Source organism: Zingiber officinale, chromosome 3B (assembly GCF_018446385.1).
Source record: "Zingiber officinale cultivar Zhangliang chromosome 3B, Zo_v1.1, whole genome shotgun sequence".
Classification (NCBI taxonomy): Eukaryota; Viridiplantae; Streptophyta; class Magnoliopsida; order Zingiberales; family Zingiberaceae; genus Zingiber; species Zingiber officinale.
In genome coordinates this window covers 1168979-1192939 of record NC_055991.1, presented here as the reverse complement: position 1 = coordinate 1192939, position 23961 = coordinate 1168979, and the positions used below count along the sequence as shown (strand labels likewise).

Here is a 23961-nt window from a genome sequence, read left to right as displayed (position 1 = left end):
ACCGTCAGACAAAGTCTGACATCTGACATTCCCTGACACTAGACAGATTCCAAAAGCATCCGTTGCAGTATAAAAAGGAATGTTTTGTCCCTTACGCAGGTACGTAGACTCGTCATTTCTCACTCGTCTTTACTTTTCTCTGTACTTCTTGGGAAAAAGTACCTGACTTGAGCGTCGGAGGGCCTGACCCGGGGATTTTTTCCCTGATTTCTGACCTCTAATGTGAGGTGGGATTCGTCTGAGTGTGCGCAGGACTAGTAGCTTCGTCATCCCCCGTCGTCATCCGCCTGTGGGAGCTTTTCGACGGATTGCCAGGTCATCTAAGAGGCTCAACAACTTTCCATCAACACCGACGATATCACGATCATCTTCATCCGACTCAGCTTCCGGACGGAATCACAAGTCACGGAGAAATAATACTTAGCAGCAAAATTCAACTTATAATTTGCATGTAATCTCTTAATCTGCTGTATGCAGAAGTCCAGAACATTTCATGGCCAAATGCTGAGACTTTAAAAAGGCAAACAGTCCTTTTCTGAAATTTAAATGCTTGGTGTTGAGTAAAAAGGTTGCTTAACATGTGCTGTTGCACCAAATTTGAGGCAAAAAGTGAGCTGTGGCTGTACCTAACGCGATTAGAACTTGAAGAAAGCAAGTTAGTAAAGAAAGAAATAAACAGCATCATCTGGTACAGAACAATCACAGATTGATTTGATAGAACTTCACTGTGTTGTAAAAGTGGATCAACAATTCATGTTCATTTGCAGTAGAAGTTTCTGTGATTGAGCAACAAACACCAGGTCAGGTAGTAGTAGCCTTGGAGTTTAATCAAAGTGCAGTGTGATGTTTACACTCACACATCCTATTGATTGTTTACCTCAGAGGAGAGGAATGGAGTTGGAGGGAAAGAATTCTTCTGGTCAATGTCCACAATTGCCATTGTGCATCAATAATCCAACACCAACAGCAACAGTTCAGCTCTTTCCTCTGTTCCATATTGCAACTTTAACTCCTCTTTTGATTAATCAAACCACCAACAAATGAGTAAGAACAAAGTCATGATTAATATATAATTTAGCACCCCTACTCCATCCCTCACAACTCTTTTCTCCTCCCTTCTTCCTACTCTCGCAGCAATAAAATTTTCAACTTTCAGAGTTGATCCTCTGTTCTGCAACATCATGAAGGGAATTAGCAGCACAAAGTTGGTTTTTTTACAGCCTTCGTCTCTCAACAAGCAGCAAGGAGGAGGAGGAGGAAATGGAGCCGCTGCGCCTTCCATCTCCATTTTGGTCTCCCACCACCACCGGATTTGGCTTATCGCCTTCCTATCCTTTCTTTCCCTCGCCTCCCTGCTCACCCTCTTCACCACCACCGCCGTCGCGGGACCACGCGTGCTGCGCTTCTCTTCCTCTGTTTCTGACGAGGCGCCCCCTGCAGAGGCGCCGCCGGCTGAGGCCCCGCTCCCGGCGCTGGTTTTCGATACGCTCGTCAATTATGCTGCTTCCTCCAACTCGAGCGGGAAGATGCGGGAGACTGACCTCCGCGCGATCGCCGGGGTGCTCCGCAGGCGGTCGCCCTGCAACCTCCTCGTGTTCGGTTTGAGCCACGAGACGCCGCTGTGGCGGGCGCTCAACGCCGGGGGGCGCACCGTGTTCGTGGACGAGAACGAGTACTACATCGCGCACGTGGAGGGGCGCAACCCGGGGCTGGAAGGCTATGAGGTGTCTTACGCCACCAAGGTCGGCGACCTGCGGGAGCTCATCGCCGCCTCCCGCCAGATGCGCCGCGGGGAGTGCCGCCCGGTGCAGAACTTGCTCTTCTCCGACTGCCGCCTCGCCGTCAACGACCTCCCCAACCGGCTCTACGACGTCGCTTGGGACGTCGTCATCGTCGACGGGCCCAAGGGATACGCCGCCCGCGATCCAGGGAGGATGGCAGCCATCTACACCGCAGCGGTCATGGCGAGGTCAGTAGGCCGGCGAGGCGGCCAAGTGGACGTGTTGGTGCACGACTACAACCGCGAGGTGGAGAGGATCTGCAGCGCGGAGTTCCTCTGCACGGAGAATCAACTGGGCGGAACCACCACCCTCGGCCACTTCGTCATCCGTCGAGGCCCTGCCGACGATTTCTGCACCAACCGAACCACCGCCAGTTCCTCCTCTTCGCCGGCCGGCGGCAGCAAGGCGGGTCAACCGTAAAAAAAAAAAAAAAAGGGGCATAATTATGAAAATATAGAAAATAATTTTTTAATATTTTATTTTTAGTATTTTTTTTCTTTCATTCTCTAATTTCCGTCCTTAATTTTGGTGTTTACTTTGATGATAATAAATAAACAATAAGCTGACGACGATAGATGGACACATTGGAGCCCTAACTAAACTACTTATTTAATTGAATATGTTATCAAGTGAAAATAATAATAATAGAAATAAGTAAATTTCTTTATTTCTTTATTTTATTTTGGGTTAAATTCTAAGAATTTAATTTATTTAACCAAATCCACTCTATTATTGTAGCATACAACCAATGCAACAAATTCCAATAATTGAATGTATTATTGATAATTAGGAAAGAAACGTGCCCATCAAAATTATTTGTATGTGTGTTTTCAATGGTGGAAAAATACTTTTTATTTTATAAAAAAAATGGAAAAAAAAACAAAAAAGAAGAAAAAAGTGTGTGAAATTACAATGGAAATTTGATTTGAGTCGAATAAGTTAGGTTGTCTATTCGGCGATGGTGCCTAATTTATTAGGATCCTTTGAACTTAAGTGATGATGTGGAATTGGTCCATTTCCTATATAATGTCTCACCTAAATGTGTCAAATCATGCTCATGTGAACTTGACCTCTGGTTTCTTGGTTGGATTGTGCCTAAATTCTAAAGGTTTACTAGTGGTGTTCTTTTGTGCTAGGAATAAATATCTAAGGTAGAGAGCATGAGGACAATTATTGAATGTCTTTTAGTGAATAATAACAGAAAAGGAGAAAAAAAAATACAAATGTTATGCACCAAAGAAGTGGATTAGGTTAGGATTTCTGCATTAAAATGTGAAATTTGTTGGGTTTCATATTGAAAACATATATCATGGTGTATAAGGAAAAGATATATCGATTAGTATAAGGTGTTTTGAATAGAATCTAAAAATAAAATCATTTTTTATTCTTATAAATCTTTTACTTATCAAATATTTCATAGACATAAGAAAATAATAAAATTATTACCCATATAATACACTCAAGAAATAATCATAAATTAATTTTATAGATATATAATATTTATTTCTACATTATTATTTTAAGTTTTTAATATTTCTCCTGCTGAGGAAGAATTAGTTATATTTGGGCGAGTAAAAATAAGTTAAACCAAATTAACTAATAAAAGGATGGAATTCGAAATTTTAATTTGGTTAATTTGGATTTTTTTTTTAAACAAAAAGTTTGATTTATTTGATTTGATCTTTATTTTAAAATTTAAAAATTAATTAAAGTGATAAAACTAACGATATTAACGTTGTTGGATCGGTATTTTTTAAATTTTCTTAAAATCCCAATTGTCAATAAACTTTCAAAAAGACCAATCAAATTAATTGATTTTTTATTAGTTCATTTTGTACCATTTAATGGTGAAATTTGATGGATTTATTAAAATAAATTGTTTATTTAATTTTGATTTAATTGGTTTGATCCATTAATTATTAATCGACCCTAATTGTGTTAGTTTTTAGACACATACAAATTTAACTAAAAAATCAAAAAATCTTAATAAAATATTTTTAATTTGATGCACTACTTTTATCTACTTACTTCGATACCGGTTGACATTTTACTGCGAATGAACAAAAAATTCAATTTTCACTTAAAAATGAGTAATTCTTACCAAAATATAATTAAAAAATTATATCAACTTATATATTTAAATATTATAAGAAATTTTAATTTTTTATAAATTTATAATACAATTCATTTTATCCGTCCAGATTATTAACGAAAATCCAATTTAGGTAAATAGTGATCCATATCTAAGACCATCCACACCAACTTCTCTATCCAAAATGCATAATGATCCTGTTCGAGCGCTGAATCGACGGACGTTGGGGACGTGACACTCTCCGCTGTCTTTGACTGGTGATGTGGATCTCCGTCGGACCTGCAAAGAAGCCGAGCCAGGAGGGGTTTCCCGGTGACGACCTTCCGACGTTCAAGTCAGGCAACGAAGAAGCAGAGTAACGTTACTGCGGCTACAGTGATCAAGATTGCGTACCTCCGTCGAAGTCTGGGGGTCCTTATATAGGACCCCGGGGAGGTGCGGACACGCTTCTCGATGCGTGCACGTTTCCCCAAACATACCTCAGTAGGTCGTGTCAGAAAAGCATGTTTGACACCATTCCGCAATCGTCCGAGCATATCCTGGATGTGACGGTGGAAATTTCCACCGTACGATACTCTGTCCACTCCTGCCGCCAACCATGCTGTTTGTCGGTGGCAGGTGTCTCGAGGATGAAGTTATCAGTTGTCATTTTTGTCTCTTTGCGCCATTACTTATCTCCAGGTCGAGCGAGTAAGCCGCTCGGCGCTCATAGCCTTTGGGAATGCTCTGGTACCTCAGACCGGGGGGAAAGCTATGCTCGTGTGCTCGGATGGGATTGCGCCTTCTCGCCCTGTGGCTCGGCCGCTCGGCTTAAAGACTCTTTTACCTTGAGCATTGGAAATCCGTCCCATGGTCGGGTTGTCTTTCGTTCGGCCGCCTGGGAGACCCGGGCTGGGTGCCCGGTCAGCCGGATGTCCGGGGATGGTCCGCCAGTCCGCTCGGCACAACTGTGTCATTGACCCTCGACCTCCACATGTCGTTGACCCCCCGCTACCGAGGGTCCCTCATCCTTATTACCGGATCATATAATACAAAATAAAAAAATTATTTTATTAAATTTAGATATCCATTTTTTAATAGGGAATGGAATCCTCTATAATATTTAGAGAATGAATCCATTCCCTAAATTTAGAGAAATATTGTTCATAAATTATGATAAAATTTTTTAATAGGGTATGAGGCTCTAAATGTAAATAAAAAGTGCATGTAATCTGTAATCTAAAAACTTTAAAGGTGAGATTTTTCTATTCTAGAGTTAACAAAATATTTTAACAACAAATATCCTTCGATATTTATATTTTGGGATAAAAATACCTTTAAATTTTTTATAATAAAAATTTTATTTTAAATTATAAAAATTAAATAAAAATAAAAATATGTGATATTTTATTAAAAAATAAAATTTTTTTATAAATATTATATATATAGGAAAGTTTAAAAAAATACTTAAAAAAAAGGCAAGGCAAATAAAAATTATAATATGAATAGTTGATTTTTTTTAGCAAGACTCCTCTTCATGAAAAATTAATTTAAATTTTATATAAGATATTAAATTAATAAGAATAGATACTACACTAAATTTAATCAAAAGGTAAAGAAAAAAATATTTTCTAATATCGTCATCCCGTGTTACTAATCCTAAAATATGGAATTAAATAGAATTATAACCGTGTATATTTTTATATAAAAGAAATAATTAGAGAAAATTATTAATAGTGTAAAAATAAAAAAGAATATTAACATAATTTAATTTTAAATTTTATCAAAATTAATTATTAAATGACTGATAGTTAACTATATTTGGATGAGTAAAACATAAGTTTGATCAAATTAACTAATTAAAAGTTCTAAAGTTTAGTTGAATTTATTTGGAATTTTTTTTTTTGATAAAAAAGAAATTTTGACTATTTTGATTTATTTGGTTCTATCTTTATTTTAAAATTTAAAAATTGATTAAATCCATTAAACTAACAATATTAATCGACCCTTGTGTTAGGCTGTAGACACGTAACTCTCAAGTAAAAATTTAAATTTAACTAAAAACCATGAAAGATCTTACTAAAATATTTTTAATTTGATATACTATTTTTACTATAATATCTTTTAAATTTAAAATAAATTATTTTTTTTAATAAATTTATATAATTATTTTTCTCTACCCATAATCACTTATCTTAAAACTTTTATTATCTTCATTTTTTTTTTCTATTTTTTTGTTATTTTTCTCTCTCCATTCACTCCATTTTCTTTAATTTTTTTCTCTAAAAAAAAAAAAATCCTAGGCGTCTGGATTGACTGCTGCACGCGCTTCCCGATTTATCCTAATAATTGGTGGAAAATTTTCGTGAAGTCAGGTCGGTCATCCCAGATAGTCAATGAGATTAATTGGGATTATCATTTTTTTTAAAAAAAAAATTATCTCCCAAATTAAATAATATTTTATTATTTTAAAAATAAATTCCATTTCCAATTTAAATAATTAAATTTGGGAATAGGGTGCACCAAGTCTCTCGCTTTTCCTATGCGCACCTTGTTCCGCTGACCAGCTGCTCGGCTCTTCGGCGCCGACGCTCCAGGTTCCCCTTCTTCTTTTTTCGTCGCTTTCAATTATGCCTATGAATTGTAATTTCAATTTGCTTTGCCATATCGTTTACTGTTAAATTGCTCTTTAAATCAGAGCTTTCTGTTGTGTTGGGATCTCCTAATTACCTATATGAAATAAATTTCGCGTATTAGTTATTGTCAGAATTCAGATGGATTATTCATAAATTTGGATGTGGCTCATTGAGGTTGTCCGACTAGTAAAGATCTTTCTCGTATAGTCCATATGTTATTGATACGGGAGAATCTGAAAGAGATCCGAATTTGGCCATTGAAGATCTTGCTGGCATTCTTTGTCAAAGTAACAGGCGACTACCCCCATCTAGGTTAAGGATCGTGTGAATAGGTGATATGTGCCTTGAATAGAATGACCCCAAGATATTATTTTTTTGCGTATCAGAAAGTGGATAAGGAGCAATCAAGGGACAATTACAGTGAGAGGGTATAACTTAGAAACTATTAAAGGCATACACATGTTGAGAAGATTGTAACGACTGTAGATACCGATGATTAGTTGTTTTCTCTACCCCCGCTGTTTTCAATCAGGCAACATAGTTTCTCTACCTCTTTACCTTGATGAGTGGAGTAGGTCGGGAATATCGTTAAAACCAGATACTTATTCTCTTTTTGTAAAGCAAATATGAAGAACTCATCAATTTAGTAGTTAATGCAAAGCCATTCAATGTATATGCACATTGAGATTTATGTTTGAAGAATGCCATCTTTTATGCTATAATATTCTGCTCTTATATTCTTTTATTATTATTATTATTATTATTATTATTATTATTATTATTATTCGCATTTTGAACAGCCCAAAATGTCTTTTCTTTCATCTTTCTTTTTTGTCTGTTCCATTTCTGCTAACTTGTTTATTTTTCAGTCTGGAAAAAACAAGGTTATTATTTTCAAAGAAATGCCTAAGATAAAGACTAGTCGGGTTAGATATCCAGAAGGATGGGAGCTTATTGAGCCTACTCTTCGAGAACTTGAGGCTAAGATGAGGGAAGGTAGTAAATCACTCCGGATAATTCAACTTCTGCTTATGCTGAATGACTGCACAGACTGTGACGTTATCTATTTTCATTTTTAAAATTTCTTTGATTTGTAGCTGAAAATGACCCGCATGATGGGAAGAGGAAGTGTGAAGCTCTTTGGCCAATTTTTCGGATTGCTCATCAGAAGAGCAGATACATATATGACCTTTACCATCGGAGAAAAGAAATTTCAAAGGAATTGTATGAATTCTGCTTAGACCAGGGTCATGCAGATCGTAATCTGATTGCAAAGTGGAAAAAGGTTGGTAGTGGTCTTTATTACACTTTTCTTTCATCATTCTTGTTGTATTATCACACTTTATTACCCTTTATTCTTGATTTGTGACTACTTGTGTGGCATCCTTTGCTTAAATATTCTTTATGCTTGAAACATATTGTTTTGTGTTTTTTGTTGTTGTTTTATTTTTCATATCCTTTAGATTCATATTCAAATTAATTGCATAACAAGAAGAGATATCTTATGCATATGGCAATGAAGCGACTAAACTCAACACATTTCCTCTAGTAGGATAAACATGTATATTGGAACAATGGCTATGAACTTGGTTAAAAACTGAGCAAAGTTCATTTCAGAGTCCTTTGATCATTAGTTTTTATCATGAAGCCTATGCAATCAAAGGAGAGTCTGCTGCAGTATGTAAAATGCAAACGTTTTCGAACCTATACCTGAAATCTTATTCAGAAGCAATTATCAAGATTCTAACCAAGTGATGCCATGAAGACTCAGCTGTTTGACTTTTTTTCTCGATTCAGATTGTTCACATCTACAAACAATTAGTGATAGCCTGTGGACATTGTTGCTGTTTTAGCTCACTCGTTTTGTGCTGTTTCTATGCTCCTTTAGTAGGGTAGTCTATGTTCATCCTATTTGGAGGAATAAAGTGTATTTACCTTTTGGCATATCAAAGAAAATTCCCCAAATATTTCAAGATTCCTCAGGAAAGTGTCCAAAAGGTGCATTGTGGAGTATCCATCAACTTCAGTCATTGAAAATGACTGAATTTAAAAATAAAAAAAAGAGAGAGAATTTTTTTACCAAGCATGGTAAAGTGATATTTGGTACATTTGCAAGTGAATAACTTTTGTTCTCTCTTTTCATCTAATTTCATTTTGGATTTTGTTTTGTTCCCTGCATCTATCCTTTTTACTAATCTCGGTTCATTTTAGTTGTTGCCTATGTTCTAAAATTTGCTCCTTATTTCGACTCTTTAACAGCCAGGGTATGAGCGTCTTTGTTGCCTCCGTTGCATCCAGACGCGAGACCATAACTTCGCAACCACATGCGTATGCCGGGTGCCCAAACACCTCAGAGAAGAAAAGGTGATAGAATGTGTTCACTGTGGATGCAGGGGCTGCGCCAGCGGAGATTAAGCTCGCAAAAAATCTTTACATATTCTGGTACTCTCCAATGTTTCTTCCATTAGAACATCAAGACAGCTTACTGTATCCTAGCAGCTTACAGAAACATTGCCTCAGTGGCTTGCTTTATCGATATTTGCATATTGACATCAGGAGCTGCAACCTAACATCAGAGTAATCATGCATAACTTGACTTATATTTCTTAATCAGCTCGTTTCATGACAGCTTCTGAATGATCAATTGTAAAAATATCATCATTTATATCTATGTTACTTGTGTAATTAGTTATATTCTATGGTACTCTGTTAATTCATGTACCTCTCCACATATTTTGCAAAGGCTAAAGGATGAACAGAAGTATGAAACAAAACAAAACAAAACAAAAATACAACTATACATCCCAGCCATCTTTTCTAGCTCCAAAACTCCATTTGTTAGCTGCCAAATCTCCATACAACTCTCTGAACTTTGCGAGGCATTCACTTCGCGCCCGGTAGTGTGCTTGAGTGTCCTTGCTAATTGCAACTCCTGAGAATTTCGATGTGTCTATCGCCCATGAAGGTCTTACATACTCTACTGTCCTCCTTGATGAACTTGCATTCACATACAAGAAGTTCATGAGCACGTCCTCGCAGTTGAATAGATCGTCAATGGTATCCCTTCCAATCTTTGCCTCTTTGCTCCAATACCTTTCGAATGCCAGTTTATGATCCATGAATGCAGCTCCTGTCAGTATCATGTTGTAGCCGCCATGACTTCGCGCATACCTCTCATCATGATACCTTAACGGTGCACCCTCTGCTAGCCGAGGGTAGAATCCCACAATTCTGTCTGGACGATCCCGCCAGACCTTGAATCCGCGCTCTACATCATCGCAAGTCATCATGATATCATCATCGAGTTCAAGGACTGCTCGAGTCTTTATTGAAGGGTCTATGTTAAACCTGTTGTTCAAAGAGTTTATTTTCTCCACTCGAATCTTGACAGGCACTGCAGAGTCGAACTCACTAACATTTGGAGGTTGGCCTTTGTTCCATACCACCAAGATTTCTCCCACTGAGGTGCATCTAGAGTAATGCTTGATGTACATCTTCAGATTCCACAGGCGGGCGTCATAGGTCATCGTAATAAGGGTGAACTGAGAGTAGTGTCCCTTCACCGAATAAGCCTCATCTACGCCATTTCCTCCATAAACATAATGTGTGCCGATACAAGTTAACGTAACCGCAGCGAGAAGTATGATGACTACAACGAATCGGCCAGCACAATTGTTGGCTCTAACTCTTTCTTTAAGAGTATAAACAATTCTTTTCATTTGGCCAAGCGAACTTCTGAGCTTAGCATAGACTTGAAGATCATGTCGTTGTGCTCCAGCAACATCGCTTCGCTTCCGCGAGAGAGGAAGACACCGGTTGAGCGGCAAAACACATCTGATCACACTTAGAATCAACCCTATCAGTACAACCAGTGAAAGAGCAGTGCCGAATGCTGTGTATCCTACGACAAGCCTGCGAACAGCGTCACCAGAAGGTACTCGATCACCATCCATCACTGCAATCCAATGATCTGCTTTAAGCTGTTGAACATCTAGGTGATGGTAACGAGCACCATTCCAGGCGTTACGACCTTTTCGGGGCTCATCAACTCCAAGTGGAACTTCAACTTCTTGATACATTTCTTCGGTAAGTGTTTCGACTCTGAAAAGGCGAACACGACGCCCATATGTACCACCACAATCTTGTCCCGGGCGATATAGCTGGCCATTGTATACGAATGGCCTACCCGCATTTCGGGCACCTGAGCTCTTGTCCATGTTGTGAACTGGATTTTGTTTGTGTGGCAGCCAAGGTCCGAAAGGAGAACTACTGTACCATATCTCAAGCTCTCCATTCTTTTTGGCACCATGAACACTGAAATCTGACCCGAAAAGCCAGAAGTGACCGCGAAAGTTTACGATGAACGAATCTATAAGAGGCTTCTTAAGAATGACCTTCTCCAATTCCCACTTCAGAGGGAACTCAAGAGCCCGGTAGAGCCGCAGATCACCTTTCTTACTGCCTTCAGGCATCATGTAAATCTGCAGAGTCGAAAAATAGAAGAACAGAATGTGTCAAGAGCTATGAAAGGCATCAATAAAAGTGGGATATCTGATTTAAAGATCTTACATGGTCCTGGTAATTGAAGACATATGGATAAGAAAGATGCCACTCCTCATCCAAAGCAATGCCTAAATGGTTCCATGTCGCACCATTGTCCTTGCTCACAGCAACTCCAATGTCTCCTTGCAAAGTGATGGAGTTCTTGGTCTCAAAAAACAAATACAAATCGGCTCCCTGAAGGAAACATTGTTGATCACAATATTTTTTTTTTGTTTGTAAAAAAAAACACTCCTTTCTCCAAATCAAGCAAATCCGACGAAAGCTCAATTTACTGACTCGCAACTAGAATCAAAGCTCAATTGATCTGAGAGATCATCACTTGTTCTCAAAACCTTGATTCAAATCTCCAACTCACTGACCTGGATAAAGAGGAACGGATCGGCTACAAAGTTGCTGGGAAAGCCGGCATCTGAAGCCGTAGCACAAGTCACCACCGGATTCGCCACCGGCCACGCCGCGCTCGCGTTCCTCCAAACGCCCCACTGCTCGATTCGATCGGAACGACCACCAAAAGTCAGGCAAAACCAGGAAGAAAAGTCAAACTAAAATCTCGAATCCAGAGGAAGGAAGAAGGGACGCCTACTGATTCTATGGGTTTGAGGGAAAGCGGAGATTCGCCGTGGAAGACGCCGACGGACCAGGATCCCTCACCGTCGGGGCGGCAGCCGAGCGAGGAGGCAGCGGAAACGGGGAGGGGTTTGGGGAAGGGGGAGAAGGTGATCCAGGCGAAGAGGGCGGCGGTGGATCCGAGGAGAAGGGAGGCGGAGACAGCGAAGAGGAAGGCGGCGGAGCGGCGACGGCACCGCGGAAGCCCATTCCACCACCGTGGCGGAGTTGCCATCCTCCCCGTTTGGAGCCTTGCTGTTGACGGAGAGAAAAGGAAGGGGTAGATTTTAAATTGGGCGTCGAAGCTTCCGTGAGCAAATTCAAATTTATGATCTTGCCATGCAGTTTCCATATTTTTAAGGGTGTAATTGACAAATGGCTTTAGTGGCGGCGAGGGTTGGAATTATCGTTCCACGCGCTTATTTCTTTATCCAACGGTTGACTTGATCGGTTGACTTCTGAATTGAATGATCTCTAAATAAAATATTGTCGTTAGATTCAGTTTACATAATTGAAACAAGACTCTTACCACTCTTAATGGCTTTCCAAGTTTAGTATATCAAAAAGCCACTGCTTGGCGTTGCAAGCCTTTAAAGCATACGTTTTTAGCAAAACATCAGACCCAATGGTTATAGTGGTAGGATCGCCCAACAACCCGCCGTTGGATTACACCATTATAGTAAAAAATGAAATTCATCATCCTAATAATTTTACACAATTCATCTTATAATTATTTATAAAAAGATAAATCAAAAAATTATAATTGACCAATATAAAGGAGGGCTTTTATTCCTTGACTTTGCCGATTCGAATTCTTATCCTATGATAATAATTTTGTCCCACGTTAACCAATGCAGCCCTTGTTGTTGGCCAACTACTTTATACAATGTGTCCAATGGAACCATAATGACACCTCTTCAGCCTAGATGGGTCGAGCACTTGATGGGCAATTAGTGGATTTATACAACTACGCACTAGAGTGGTTTTACATATCTTCAAAGTATTGTAACTTTCTAAGGAACTGTTAGAAATGTGCATGCAAAACAGAGGTGGAAAAAAACAGGAGATTTCTTTCCATATGAATTTAATCTCATATTGAGTTTTAAAATTCTATAATTGGTTTATATTATTGTACATGTATTGATGATGTAAATAAATATATTGAGAGACACATTCTCTCTCATGCATGAGTGCATAGGAGAGTGTAAATTCAGGGTCCAGATTTGACTCGTGTGTGAACATGACCTGCGCACGTTGAATGTCGGATCGATCAAGGCAAAATTTGTCCAAGCTAATAAACCAATATTTTATCACTTGAATATCTAGTGATTCCGTAACGTCTCAGAAATTAATAGCAGATATTAAACCATTCATGACGATTCCGTAATGTCTCGACGATAATATCCAACATTATTGCTTGCTTCTCTTTGTCTCGCTTTCTTTTCTTATATTTCTATTGTGTACTTGATTTCAAAACGAAAAGAAAATTTTAAAATCACGTGATTCACCCTCTCTTTCACATGCTCACAATTTTATAGATATTGCATTAGCACGAACGTTGATAGATACGAGTTAACATCTATCAAAGAATCGAGGAGAAAATATCCCTCAGATAGAGTATTCTCGAGTGATTGGAAGTCAGAAGTACCTGATGAATTATATACAACCAGACTTAGTATATGCAGTAAGTAAACTAAGTAGATACTGTTGGACTGCTGGATCGGCTAGAAGGGGGGTTGAATAGCCTGTAAAAAAAAAACACACACAACCCTTCTCGATCTTTTAAAGAACACTTGCATAAATTATAACTTAAACAGAAAAACAAAAAAGACAAGGCACACCGAGATTTACTTGGTTACAACAGGGGAGGTTGTTAATCCAAGGAGAATGTAGCACTAAATACTCCTTCAGGTGGAGAAGCCTCGTACAACGTTGAAACGCAAAATAGAGAAACTAATCTAGAAATTGAGCATACAAGTGTTAGAAATGAATTGCTTGGAATCATTGAAAGCTTTTAAGACCAAGACTATATTTATAGCCTTGGTCGAAAGTCAACCCGTTGACTTTTTCAGCCCGAGTCTTCTGCTCCGGCTCCGTTCGCCTCAGACAGAGTCTTCTGCTTGCTTGGGTGATCTCTGGCATCCGGATAGGGCTCACCCGAACCCAACTTCCGGTCTTCTCGAGCAGGCTTCCGCTCCGGCTTCTCGTCCCTCGGAATCGTTGTGTGCTTCTTTTCGTCCACCAGCGTACTCATCCGTAGTCTTCGTCCCTCGGTCACACTCCGTGCCGACCTTCTCGCTAGCTGCGTCTCTTGCTCCTCAAGCATTCTTCCGCTCCGGTTTCTCGGCCCTCGAAACCACCGCACGCTTCCTTCTCGTCCGCCGGTGTACTCTTCCGCAGTGCCTCGTCCCTCGGACGTGCCGCGTGTCGTCCTTCTCGCTAGCTGTGTCTTCAGCTCGACTACCTGTGCTCCTAAGCTCCTGCACACTTAGACACAAGATTAAAAAACCGACAAGACCTAACTTAACTGGTTGATCACACCAAAACAACATTGGGGTTCCAACAAATACACAAGTGATCATGTTTGAAAGCGTGAAGCTGGAAAGCTGGGAGGTGGCGGCTTCGCTAACCAGACGTGGACTTTGCTCCGCTCTGCAAAACAAATGACGTCAGTGCCGGGCTAGGGAAGGGGCCCCCGACGTTGGCTCTTCGACGCTTAAGTCAGTCACCCAAATGTGGAGAAAAGTGGAGCAATAGTATAACTCAAGAATAACACGTACCTCCGCCAATGATATACCCCCTTTATATAGAGTCCTGGTGGGCGGCGTGCACATTTCTCGAGGTATGAGCACACTCTCCAATATATTGGACCCTGTGGTTGTTTTGATGTGATCAACCAAGTTTAGGTTAGGTCCTGTTTGTCTGATCCCTGTGTCTAAGTGTGCAGAAACTTAGGAGCGCAGGAAGTTGAGCGGAATAGCAACTAGCGAGAAGAACGGCACGGGAAGGGAGCCGACGGGCTCGGTGCATCCGAAGGACGAGAGAGCTGCGGAAGAGTACACCAATGGGCGTGAAGAACGTGCATGATGTTCGAGGGGCATAAAGTCGGGACGGAAGACTGCTCGAGGAGAAGGTTAGGAACTGGGTTTGGGTGAGCCCTATTCCGGATGGCCGAAATTACCCAAGCAAGCCGAACCAGAGCAAGTCAATTGGGAAGTTGACTTGACAAGTGTTCGGTCGACCGAACCCTCTGATCGGTCGACCGAACCCCTTTTCATCAAAAGCCAGCCGTTGGAGACACGTCAGCATCCACGTCAGGAACCAATGGCTGATCGGTCGATCGAACCCTTTGATCGGTCGACCGAACCAAAGATAATTAGAGACTTGGTCGAAGCGATTTGATCGGGTCAGATCAAGCAGAGACTGTTGGTTGATCGGTCGACCGAATACAAGGATCGGTCGACCGAACCTAAGCTCGATCCACAGAGCCTGCATCCAGACGGGAAGCTGGGAAAGTACACAAGTTCGGTCGACCGAACCTGGGGATCGGTCGACCGATCCCCCTCTCGAAGTCAAACCCTGATCCCGAAGATCAGGGGCTCTGGATGAGTCTTGGAACCCCTATATAAAGGGGTCTCGTACAGAACAATGGGGTACAACAAAAATCATCAACTCTGTAATTCTTTTCTAAGCAACCTCTGTGCGCTTAAAGTGTAAAAGACTTCTCCGCCTTCAAAGAAGGAGACTCTCTTAGTGCGCCTTTCCACTGTCTTGGATTAACAACCGTCTCGGTTGTAATCAAGTCAAATAGCTGAGTCGTCTCTCTTTTCTTTTCTGTTAATTACTTTAATTATTAGTGTTGCTTTATTTTAGAGTTGAAAGTTTGAGGAGTGTATAATTTTTGATTGCAGACAATTCACCCCCCTCTTGCCGGTTCCCGCTGCACCAACACAATATATCCTATGACAAGACTTGTCATAAAAGCACCTCTGACACCATACCTTAACAGGGCATGCATATTCCTGACAAGATAGTAGAAGCTTCTGTCGTATGATCCGCCTGTCGACCATGCCTCGTGTCAGTGGCATCACCTCCCAAAAGGATGTCGAGAGATACTACAGTAGTCCCGTTGTTGGGTCAACCGGGGTAGCCGCTCGGCCGGGACTCTACTCCGTCCTCGGTCAGGTCCCGTTGCTTGGCTGAGCGGGGTAGCCGCTCGGACATTACCCCTCCGCTCTGTCGACCTCGGTGGCTCTCCTATGCGATGGTTTTGTAGCACCTGCCTTTCCCCCGTTCGGACAAGCTGCTCTATCTCCCTCGGCGCCCTGCTACCCCGTATGGAGCGTCGACTATCGTACGTATCATCCCGATCTGGACTAGAGGCTTGCTCGGAACTATCTCCTGCCGGTCGAGGCTTGACAACCCACTGGCCATTGCCACTGCCCTTCGTTTGGCCCTCTAGCACCCAAGCGCTGACCACCTTGACTTTGACCTCCACTCTAGCAAATGACCCCTGTTGGAGTGTATACTGAAAGCATAAGCTTTGTAAACATTCATGTTAAATAAAGAATCACATTTGGTCAATTTATCTACATTTGTTTGTAGTTGTTCAATTAATTTATATTGTAGATAACATAGCATGTGGTGTCATATGCAGAAGATAATGTTATCAGTACCTTATAAATTATAAACAAAAACTCACGACCAAAATGGAAAGGAACAAACCATTAGAAGGTCGTAGTGTAATTAGGTATTAGTTTATCTTGACTATATAATTACACTAGTACACTCAGAGTGTATTGAGTAGGACCATTAGAGGTCGTTTCTTTTATACTGACTTTATAAAGGAACAAAGACCTCAGTTATTATGGAAGTGTGTGCTCTTAATCCTAATATAATAACAAGCACATATGTTTGATATTTATTTCTTTAATTTATCAATGGGTGAGATTTAGTTCGATGAATCAATAAACTCGATAAGTTGAGAAATGGTATCACTTATAGTGTGTGTTGTTGATTATAGAAGGAAACTGTGTCCTAGAGATACTAGGTTGATAATGTCCTCAAGAGGAGCTCATAAAGATTGTCATGTTAAACCCTGCAGGTGGACTTAGTCCGACATGATAATAAGGTTGAGTGGTACTACTCTTAGACTTAGATATTAATTAAATGAGTTGTCAGTAACTCACTTAATTAGTGGACATTCGATATCTTAAACACAGGGAGACTAACACACTCATAATAAGAAGGAGCCCAAAAATGTAATTTGGGATTGGTGCGGTAGTTCAATGATAGTTCTCTAGTGGAATGAATTATCATTGATAAAATTAAGTTGTGTGTTCGGGGCGAACACGGGATGCTTAATTTTATCGGGAGACCAAAACCAATTCCTCCTCTCGGTCCCTATCGTAACCTCTTATTTATAGAGTTCTATACCCACCTATACCCACCTTCTATACCCACCCAATAGGGGCCGGCCTAGGTATAAAATTGGGTGGCCGGCCCTAGCTTGAACCCAAGCTAGTAGGGCCGGCCAAATTAAATTAAAAAAGAAATTTAATTTTAATTTTTATTATTATGTGGAAGATATAATTTAAAGAGAATTAAAATTAAAATATCTCTCTTGTAAAAGATCTACAAAAGATTAAAGAAAGAGATTAGATCTCTTTCCTTATTTGTAGATTGGAGAGATGTTTTATTTTCTCTTTAAAAATTATTCACATGTTGATAAAATTAAAATTATAGAAATTTCCTTTTATCAACCATGAAGAGATTTTAAAGAGAAATTTTATTTTTTAAAATTTTCGGAAACAAATTAGGAAGTTTTAATTGTTGATTAAAACTTGTCTAATTTTTTCCTTCATTGATGTGGCCGGCCATTGGTTTATTTGGGAAATTTTATTTTATTTTTCTCAATAAAATCATGTCAAGGAAATTGAGGAAATTTTATTGTAATTAAATTTCCTAATTTGCCTAGGCCAAGGAATATAAAAGAAGGGGTGAGGGTGCCTTCATGAGATATAACATCTATTATTCCTCTCCCTCTTTTGTTCCTTGGTGTGGCCGGCCATCCTCTCCCTCTCTTCCTCTTGTGGTGGCCGAACCTCTCTCCCTTCCTTGGAGCTCTTGTGGTGGCCGGATACTACTTGGAGAAGAAGAAGAAGAAGGAGAGAAAGCTAGCATCTCTTGGAGCTTGGTTAGTATTTTGGTTTTTCTCCTTGGTGAAGTTTTCCTTTTGTGGCCGAACCTTGCTTGGAGGAGAAGAAGGTGGTTGGTGGTTTCTCATCTCGGTAGATCGTTGCCCACACAACGTCCGAGGTTAGAAGAGGAATACGGCAGAAGATCAAGAGGTTTTTCTACAAGGTATAACTAGTAATTTTTATTTCCGCATCATGCTAGTTATTTATGGAAATAATACCAAATACAAGAGGCTTACGTTCTAGAATTTCGAATATGTTTTTTTCGATGCTGTGTTCTTTTATTTTTTCTTTTCCTTGTGATTTGATTGTTCTCTTTGGTTAACCTAAAGTTATTTTAGGAAATTAAATATTAGCTTTCTATAAAAGGTTTTGTCTAGTCGGTGGTGGTTGCTCCCATATCCAAGAAGGCCATGTGCCTCGCCACGTCAGTACTGGGAACCAATTATGGAAATTAATATTTAATGGAATTAATAACTTAAGGAGACTTGGGTCGAATGTGTAAAGTTCTGCAGGAGATCCAAGTCAAAACCTAAAAGAACAAATAGATTAAGTTTTGGATCAAACGTGTTAAGTTCCGCAGGCGATCCAAAATTTAATTTAAAAGAACACATGGTAGCTAGGAAAAGGTTCAGACCTTTGTACAAAATTTTTGTACAGTGGAACCTATAGGTTTTCCGAGTAGCAAATGCCAGGTAGGCCTCCCTCTATCGCCGCATCACAAGCCTCCCCCTCAAATCTAATCGAAGGAGGTTGCAAGTCCGACTAACTGGATCAGTAGAGTCTTCCATGACTCCTACGCCTTTGCCGTTTGGCTTCGCATTATCAGACTGGGTATATAACTGCCGCTCGGCCCAAGCCTTCCAAAGCAAGTTGTGTCTCGGTCGTTCGACTATGTGATAATCGCTTATCTGTGCAGCTCGGGCAATGAGCGGCAACACTTGGCGAAAAAATTCCTTTTCCTTTTCCTGCGCTCCTCGACCAAGAGCCCAACGCCATCCAGATTTCTCGAAGACTGTGCAAATCTCCAATCAGTATGGCCGAGCACGCGACCATACCTTTTAATTAAACCTCATTAATGTCGTCCGGTGACTGAGTGTCACGTGCCCCATTTTCTGCCGCCGCACGTTTGATGTGACAAGTGGATATCCACTGGTGATGTGATAGACACATTTTCAAATTCAACGGCTAGATCTTCTCCTAGTTTTTTGTAACCCTAGATTGGACGACTCAGGCCAATCGGCAATGAGGTTTATAAACCTTGCGTCCATCGCCGTCTTCTTCACTTCGTGTGCCTTCGTCTTCAAGTTTCCCGACGACGTTTCACTGCTTCTTCTTCTCCGGCAATCCTTTCTGTAAGCCTCTTCATCTTTTCATTCAAATCTTTTCGTTGTTCTTTGTTGTCCTCCTTGTTTCCGATGGCAAGCTCCTTGCAACCCCCCGATCCTTCCTAGACTCTGGTATACTTCCACCGACTCTAGGTTCGATGAGGGTGACGCTGAGAGCTTGAAATTCACTTATGAGTTTCCCCCTGACTATCAAATCGGCCTTCCTTCCGCGTTTGACAGGCCACATGAATCACTGCTGGGTTTTTTATGTTTCTTTAGGGACTAGTTCACCGTCAGTCTGCGGTTTCCAGTCCACCCTTTTTTCTCGCAGTTTGTAAATATTTCTGCATTTCTCTTCATCAATTAATGTTGAACTCCTTTCGATTGTTGTGCAGGGTTGTCGTCCTATTCCACCTACATGGCATTCCTCTGACCTCTCAGCTCTTCCATTATTTCTATTATCTAAAATTTTTCGAGTCAGGGACTTTTTTCTTTCAAGCCCGAGTGAGTTTAGTTTTCTTTAATAAGATGTCGTCCTCCAACAAGCATTAGAGAGACTACTTCTTCATTCGCTTTCCCGAGCGGCCAGATTTTCCAACTAGCTGGCAGCTAAAAGTGTCAAACCCTCCGGAGCTCAAGAAGTACAAAAGCCGATCAAACTACCTCCATACAGCTTCAAGCTTGACCGGTCAGAAGTACCATATCCACAAGTTACTGCTGGAGGGTGTCCTCTACGTGTTCGGCCTAAGCCCGATTCGCACGAAGCTTCTGTTCAGCCTAAGTATGCTCTTTCTTCTCCCAACCTTTGATCTAACTAATTTTTCCTCCTTTTATGCAGCTCGAATCATGCTGCGAGCGCGTCTGGCCGGCAAGTGCAAGCTTGCGGATGTAGAGATCAATGCTACATCCGTGGACGAGGAGGGAACACAGGTGCTGGGAAGTGGAGGGGCAACTAGCCAGACAACAACTAGTAGAGAGGTAGCCACTGCTGACTTTCCGCCTGAACGACCGTCGATTGTTCCGATCATGGTAGGTTCAGAGTCAACTACCTCCGGTGAACCCCTGCGGCTACGGAAGAGATGTCAAGCGGAAGGTTCTTCCTGATTTGCGACTTCGGCCCTGCATACTCCAACATCGGTTGTCTCCCGACTCTCCTCTGAGCGGGGTGAGATCTCGATTCCTCCTCTCGAGCATAGAGTCGTAGAACTCCCTACTGTCATATCATCTGACTAGACACCTTCACTGTCCGCATTGTCTCATGGGACGATTTGCGCTCCGCTAGTCGCCTTCATGCCACCGCCTTTGCCAGCGGCCCAAGTGTCCTGCATCCGACCAATTCCAGCGTCCCGGTCTTCAGGTCGGACGACTTCAAACCCCTCTAGCCCGAGCAGCCAGAGGCAAATAACAGCAATTATCCATTTACCGACGGACGAGTACCACAGTGCGGACGACTCAGCGTCCCTCACCCTCGAGCACCAAATAAGGATCCAAGGGCTACTCGCACAGATCTGGGCCGATGCTCAAGCTCGTGTGGTGGTTATCGCTCCAGGGGACTCACCAACAGCCACGCCCAGATGTCCACTAGGGTATGCACATTGTACCTTTTTTTTTTTCCTTACATCCGTTCAGCTCATACAATCTTATTGTCTTTGCAGTATTGGGAAGAGAGCCTGACCATATGCCACAGGTTTGCATATCTGGAACATGAAGTCCAGCAGCTACGCTCCCCGAGCAGCCAGGAGGTGGCTTCTCAGACGTGCATGGAGCAGATGAGCGCTGAAATGACCCAACTAAAGGTCGATTTGAAGAAGAGCTCTGAGCTGCTGGAGGCAGAGAAGGGCAAAAGCACCGAGCAGGCTACGCAATTGGCTCAGCTTAATAAAGAGGTCAGCTCTTTCGAGTCCAGGATCCACTCGGCCAACACCAAGAAGTTTCGGGCCATCGAAGACTTGGAGATCAAAAATAAAGAATTTCGGGTGTTAGCTTAGAATCGGAAGGAGGTGGAGGCCTCGCTAAATGCTGAGCGAGAAGGCAGGTGAGGCGATCAGTCTGCAATGATGGCCCAGCTCGACGCCAAGATGCAGAGCTGGCCACTTTGAAGGCGGATTTAGAGGCATCCCGATCAACGCTAGAAGTTTACCAAAGTGTGGAGTCCAACAGGTTGAGGTGCAGAAAAAGGTTTACCTTCACTCGGATGCCTTTAATGACCAGCTCATCGATCGGGCGCTTTGTCTTTTCAACCTTGCCATTGACGGAACGCTAAACTAGCTGAAGAATGACGGCTATATCCCGACTGCTCTAACAAACAAGGTCATCAGCAGGGACAAGATGGTCAAGTCGCTGCCCGACGACATACTCGACTACTTCGAGTGAGTCTGCGCTTGCATACCTTGTCTCTTTTTTGTACTGCACTTCTAGTCTTGTAAAAACTATGCAAGTGTTAATGAATGGTTGCCCATTCAACAAACCCTTTTATTTGATGTCACTCCTTCACGTTGCGTCATTCGACGCTTCCTTGTTTTATTTTCCAATTTATTTATCCTTGCGCTGCCGCTCAGGATCGAGTAGGACTACGAACCACTTATCATAATGCGAAAAACTTCAAGTGTGGCTCCGTGGCCCACCGGTCGGCGTCGTACTACTCGCTTGGATAAGCCGTTTTTCATTAGCCTTGGGTTTATAGCCGTCGCTCGGCTATTGAAGACGTAGATTTGGATTTAAGGTCATTGCTCAACCGTTGACATGCGTATATAAGGATTTAAGGTTGTCACTCGACTGTTGATGAAAATCAGGGTTTAACATCGCCGTTCGACGGTCGATGAAGACTAGGCTTTAAGGTCGCCGCTCGACCGCTGGCGTAGACAAGGGTTTAAGGTCGCTACTCGACCGTCGGTGAGGACAGGGGTTTAAGGTTGCCACTCGACCGTTGATGACTACAAGGATTTAAGGTTGTCGCTCGACTATTGGTGAGGATAAGGTTTAAGATCGCCGCTCGATCGCTGATGATGACAAGGGTTTAAGGCCGCTCCTTGACCCCTGATGACAACAAGGGTTTAAGGTCATCGCTCTACCATCGATGAGGACAAGGTTTAAGATCGCCGCTCAACCATTGATGACGACAAGGGTTTAACGTCGCCGCTCGACGGTCGGTGAAGACTAGGGTTTAACATCCTCGCTCGGCGGTTGATGACGATAAGAGTTTAATGTTGTCGTTGGACGGTCGGTGAAGACTAGGATTAATGTCGCCGCTCGACGATTGGTGAAGACTAGGGTTTAACGTCGTCGCTCGACAGTCGGTGAAGAGTAAGGTTTAACTTCGCCGCTCGATGGTTGATGACGACAAGGGTTTAACGTCATCGCTCGACAGTCAGTGAAGACTAGGGTTTAACGTCACCGCTCGATGGTCAGTGAAGACTAGGGTTTAACATCGCCGCTCGACGATGGATGACGACAAGGGTTTAACGTCGCCACTTGACGGTCAGTGAATACTAGGATTTAACATCACCGATCGACGGCTGATGACGACAAGGGTTTAAGGTCGTCGCTCGACCGCTGATGACGATAAGGGTTTAAGGTCGTCGATCGACCGTTGACCAAGACCAGAGTTTAATGTCACCACTCGACGGTTGACGAAGACCAGGGGTTAACGTCACCGCTCGATAGTCGGTGATGACTAAGGTTTAACGTCACTGCTCGATGGTTGCAATGCGTAGACAATGGTTTATAATCGCCGCTCAACTTTTAACTTAGCCGATCGGCTCAAGAGTTTGGAAAACTCGTGATTTTATTGATATTTGTCCTGTATCCAGAAGACATACACTTACACAAGTACATAAGTATTTACCTGTATACTTCTTACCTAGCCTTGTAGGGCTAGAGAAGGTTTGCGCTCAGGGGTTGATCAGGATTTCTTCCATTATAGCATTCACCTCTAGGGGCATGTTCTTCCGAGCGGCCCTTGCTTCGGAATTGACCATCTCGACATAGCATCGCTGAGCAGTCCGTTGGTCGCCCTTGACTACGCTTACCTCGTTGTCCACCATAAATTTGATCTTCTGGCAGAAGGTAGACACCACTGCTTGGTACCTATTGAATGCTGGTCGGCCCAATATGATGTTGCAGGCCGATGACGTATCCACCACAATGAAATTTATGGTCCTTGTCCTCTTTAGCTACTCCTCTCCAAGCGAAATGGCCAGGTAGACTTCGCCGATCGACAACACTTCGTTGACTGTGAATCTGAAGAGTGGAGTCATCATGGGCAACAACTCGCCCCGGTTGATTTGAAGTTGATCAAACACCTTCTTGAATATGATATTAACAAAGCTCCCTGTATCAACAAAGGTTCGGTGAATATTGCAATTAGCGATTATCACTCGAATGATCAGAGCATCATCATGAGGGATCTCCACTCCCTCTAAGTCTCTTGAGCTAAAACTGATCTTGGGTCCTTCAGCCCTCTCTTTGCTGCAGCCAACGACGTGGATCTCGAGTCGCAGAGCGTGCGACTTCCTCACTCGGTTGGAATCACCACTGGTCGGCCCACCAGCAATCATTCCTATTTCTCCCTGAGCGGCATTACTCCTGTTCTCCTCCTCTCGAACCGAAGGCCTTCCCCGCTTGGCGGATGCTCGGGTGGGACTTGGGTTATTCCTTTGTTGGGATTGATGGTGGCGTGGCTCGACCATCATTCTTTCTTCTTTCCTTCGTCCGATTGACCGGTGCTTGTGTTGTTGATCAGGAGATGGTGATCGGCGACGATATCCCCTCGAAGCCGGT

General features: G+C 42.0%; 3 protein-coding genes across 3 annotated transcripts; 2 read left to right on the top strand and 1 right to left on the bottom strand.

The window, feature by feature from the left end:
* The first annotated feature begins 972 nt into the window (after window positions 1-972).
* On the top strand, window positions 973-2361 carry LOC122055409 (protein IRX15-LIKE-like). Its single transcript, XM_042616839.1, has one exon. It carries the CDS (start codon window positions 1182-1184, stop codon window positions 2199-2201), a length of 1020 nt encoding a protein of 339 aa, XP_042472773.1. The 5' UTR covers window positions 973-1181; the 3' UTR covers window positions 2202-2361.
* Window positions 2362-6373: 4012 nt separating this feature from the next.
* Window positions 6374-9205, top strand: LOC122055407 (protein BUD31 homolog 2). Its single transcript, XM_042616837.1, has 4 exons — window positions 6374-6449; window positions 7358-7484; window positions 7586-7773; window positions 8748-9205. The coding sequence occupies exons 2-4, from the start codon at window positions 7391-7393 to the stop codon at window positions 8901-8903; spliced, it is 438 nt and encodes a 145-aa protein (XP_042472771.1). The 5' UTR covers window positions 6374-6449; window positions 7358-7390; the 3' UTR covers window positions 8904-9205.
* LOC122055406 (glucosamine inositolphosphorylceramide transferase 1) lies at window positions 9186-11959 on the bottom strand. Its single transcript, XM_042616836.1, has 4 exons — window positions 11635-11959; window positions 11411-11533; window positions 11058-11225; window positions 9186-10969 (listed from the first exon to the last, which is right to left on the bottom strand). The coding sequence occupies exons 1-4, from the start codon at window positions 11890-11892 to the stop codon at window positions 9284-9286; spliced, it is 2235 nt and encodes a 744-aa protein (XP_042472770.1). The 5' UTR covers window positions 11893-11959; the 3' UTR covers window positions 9186-9283.
* Window positions 11960-23961: the final 12002 nt, after the last annotated feature.

Bases quoted from the DNA above. Each gene is read 5' to 3' on its own strand.
- LOC122055409 (XM_042616839.1), top strand. From the start codon at position 1,182: ATGAAGGGAATTAGCAGCACAAAGTTGGTTTTTTTACAGCCTTCGTCT.
- LOC122055406 (XM_042616836.1), bottom strand. From the start codon at position 11,892: ATGGCAACTCCGCCACGGTGGTGGAATGGGCTTCCGCGGTGCCGTCGC. The intron at 11,226-11,410 runs GTCAGTGAGTTG...TGTTTCCTTCAG, and splicing joins ATCCGTTCCTCTTTATCCAG to GGAGCCGATTTGTATTTGTT. The intron at 10,970-11,057 runs GTAAGATCTTTA...TCGACTCTGCAG, and splicing joins TCTTCAATTACCAGGACCAT to ATTTACATGATGCCTGAAGG.
- LOC122055407 (XM_042616837.1), top strand. From the start codon at position 7,391: ATGCCTAAGATAAAGACTAGTCGGGTTAGATATCCAGAAGGATGGGAG. The intron at 7,485-7,585 runs GTAGTAAATCAC...TTTGATTTGTAG, and splicing joins TGAGGCTAAGATGAGGGAAG to CTGAAAATGACCCGCATGAT. The intron at 7,774-8,747 runs GTTGGTAGTGGT...ACTCTTTAACAG, and splicing joins TGATTGCAAAGTGGAAAAAG to CCAGGGTATGAGCGTCTTTG.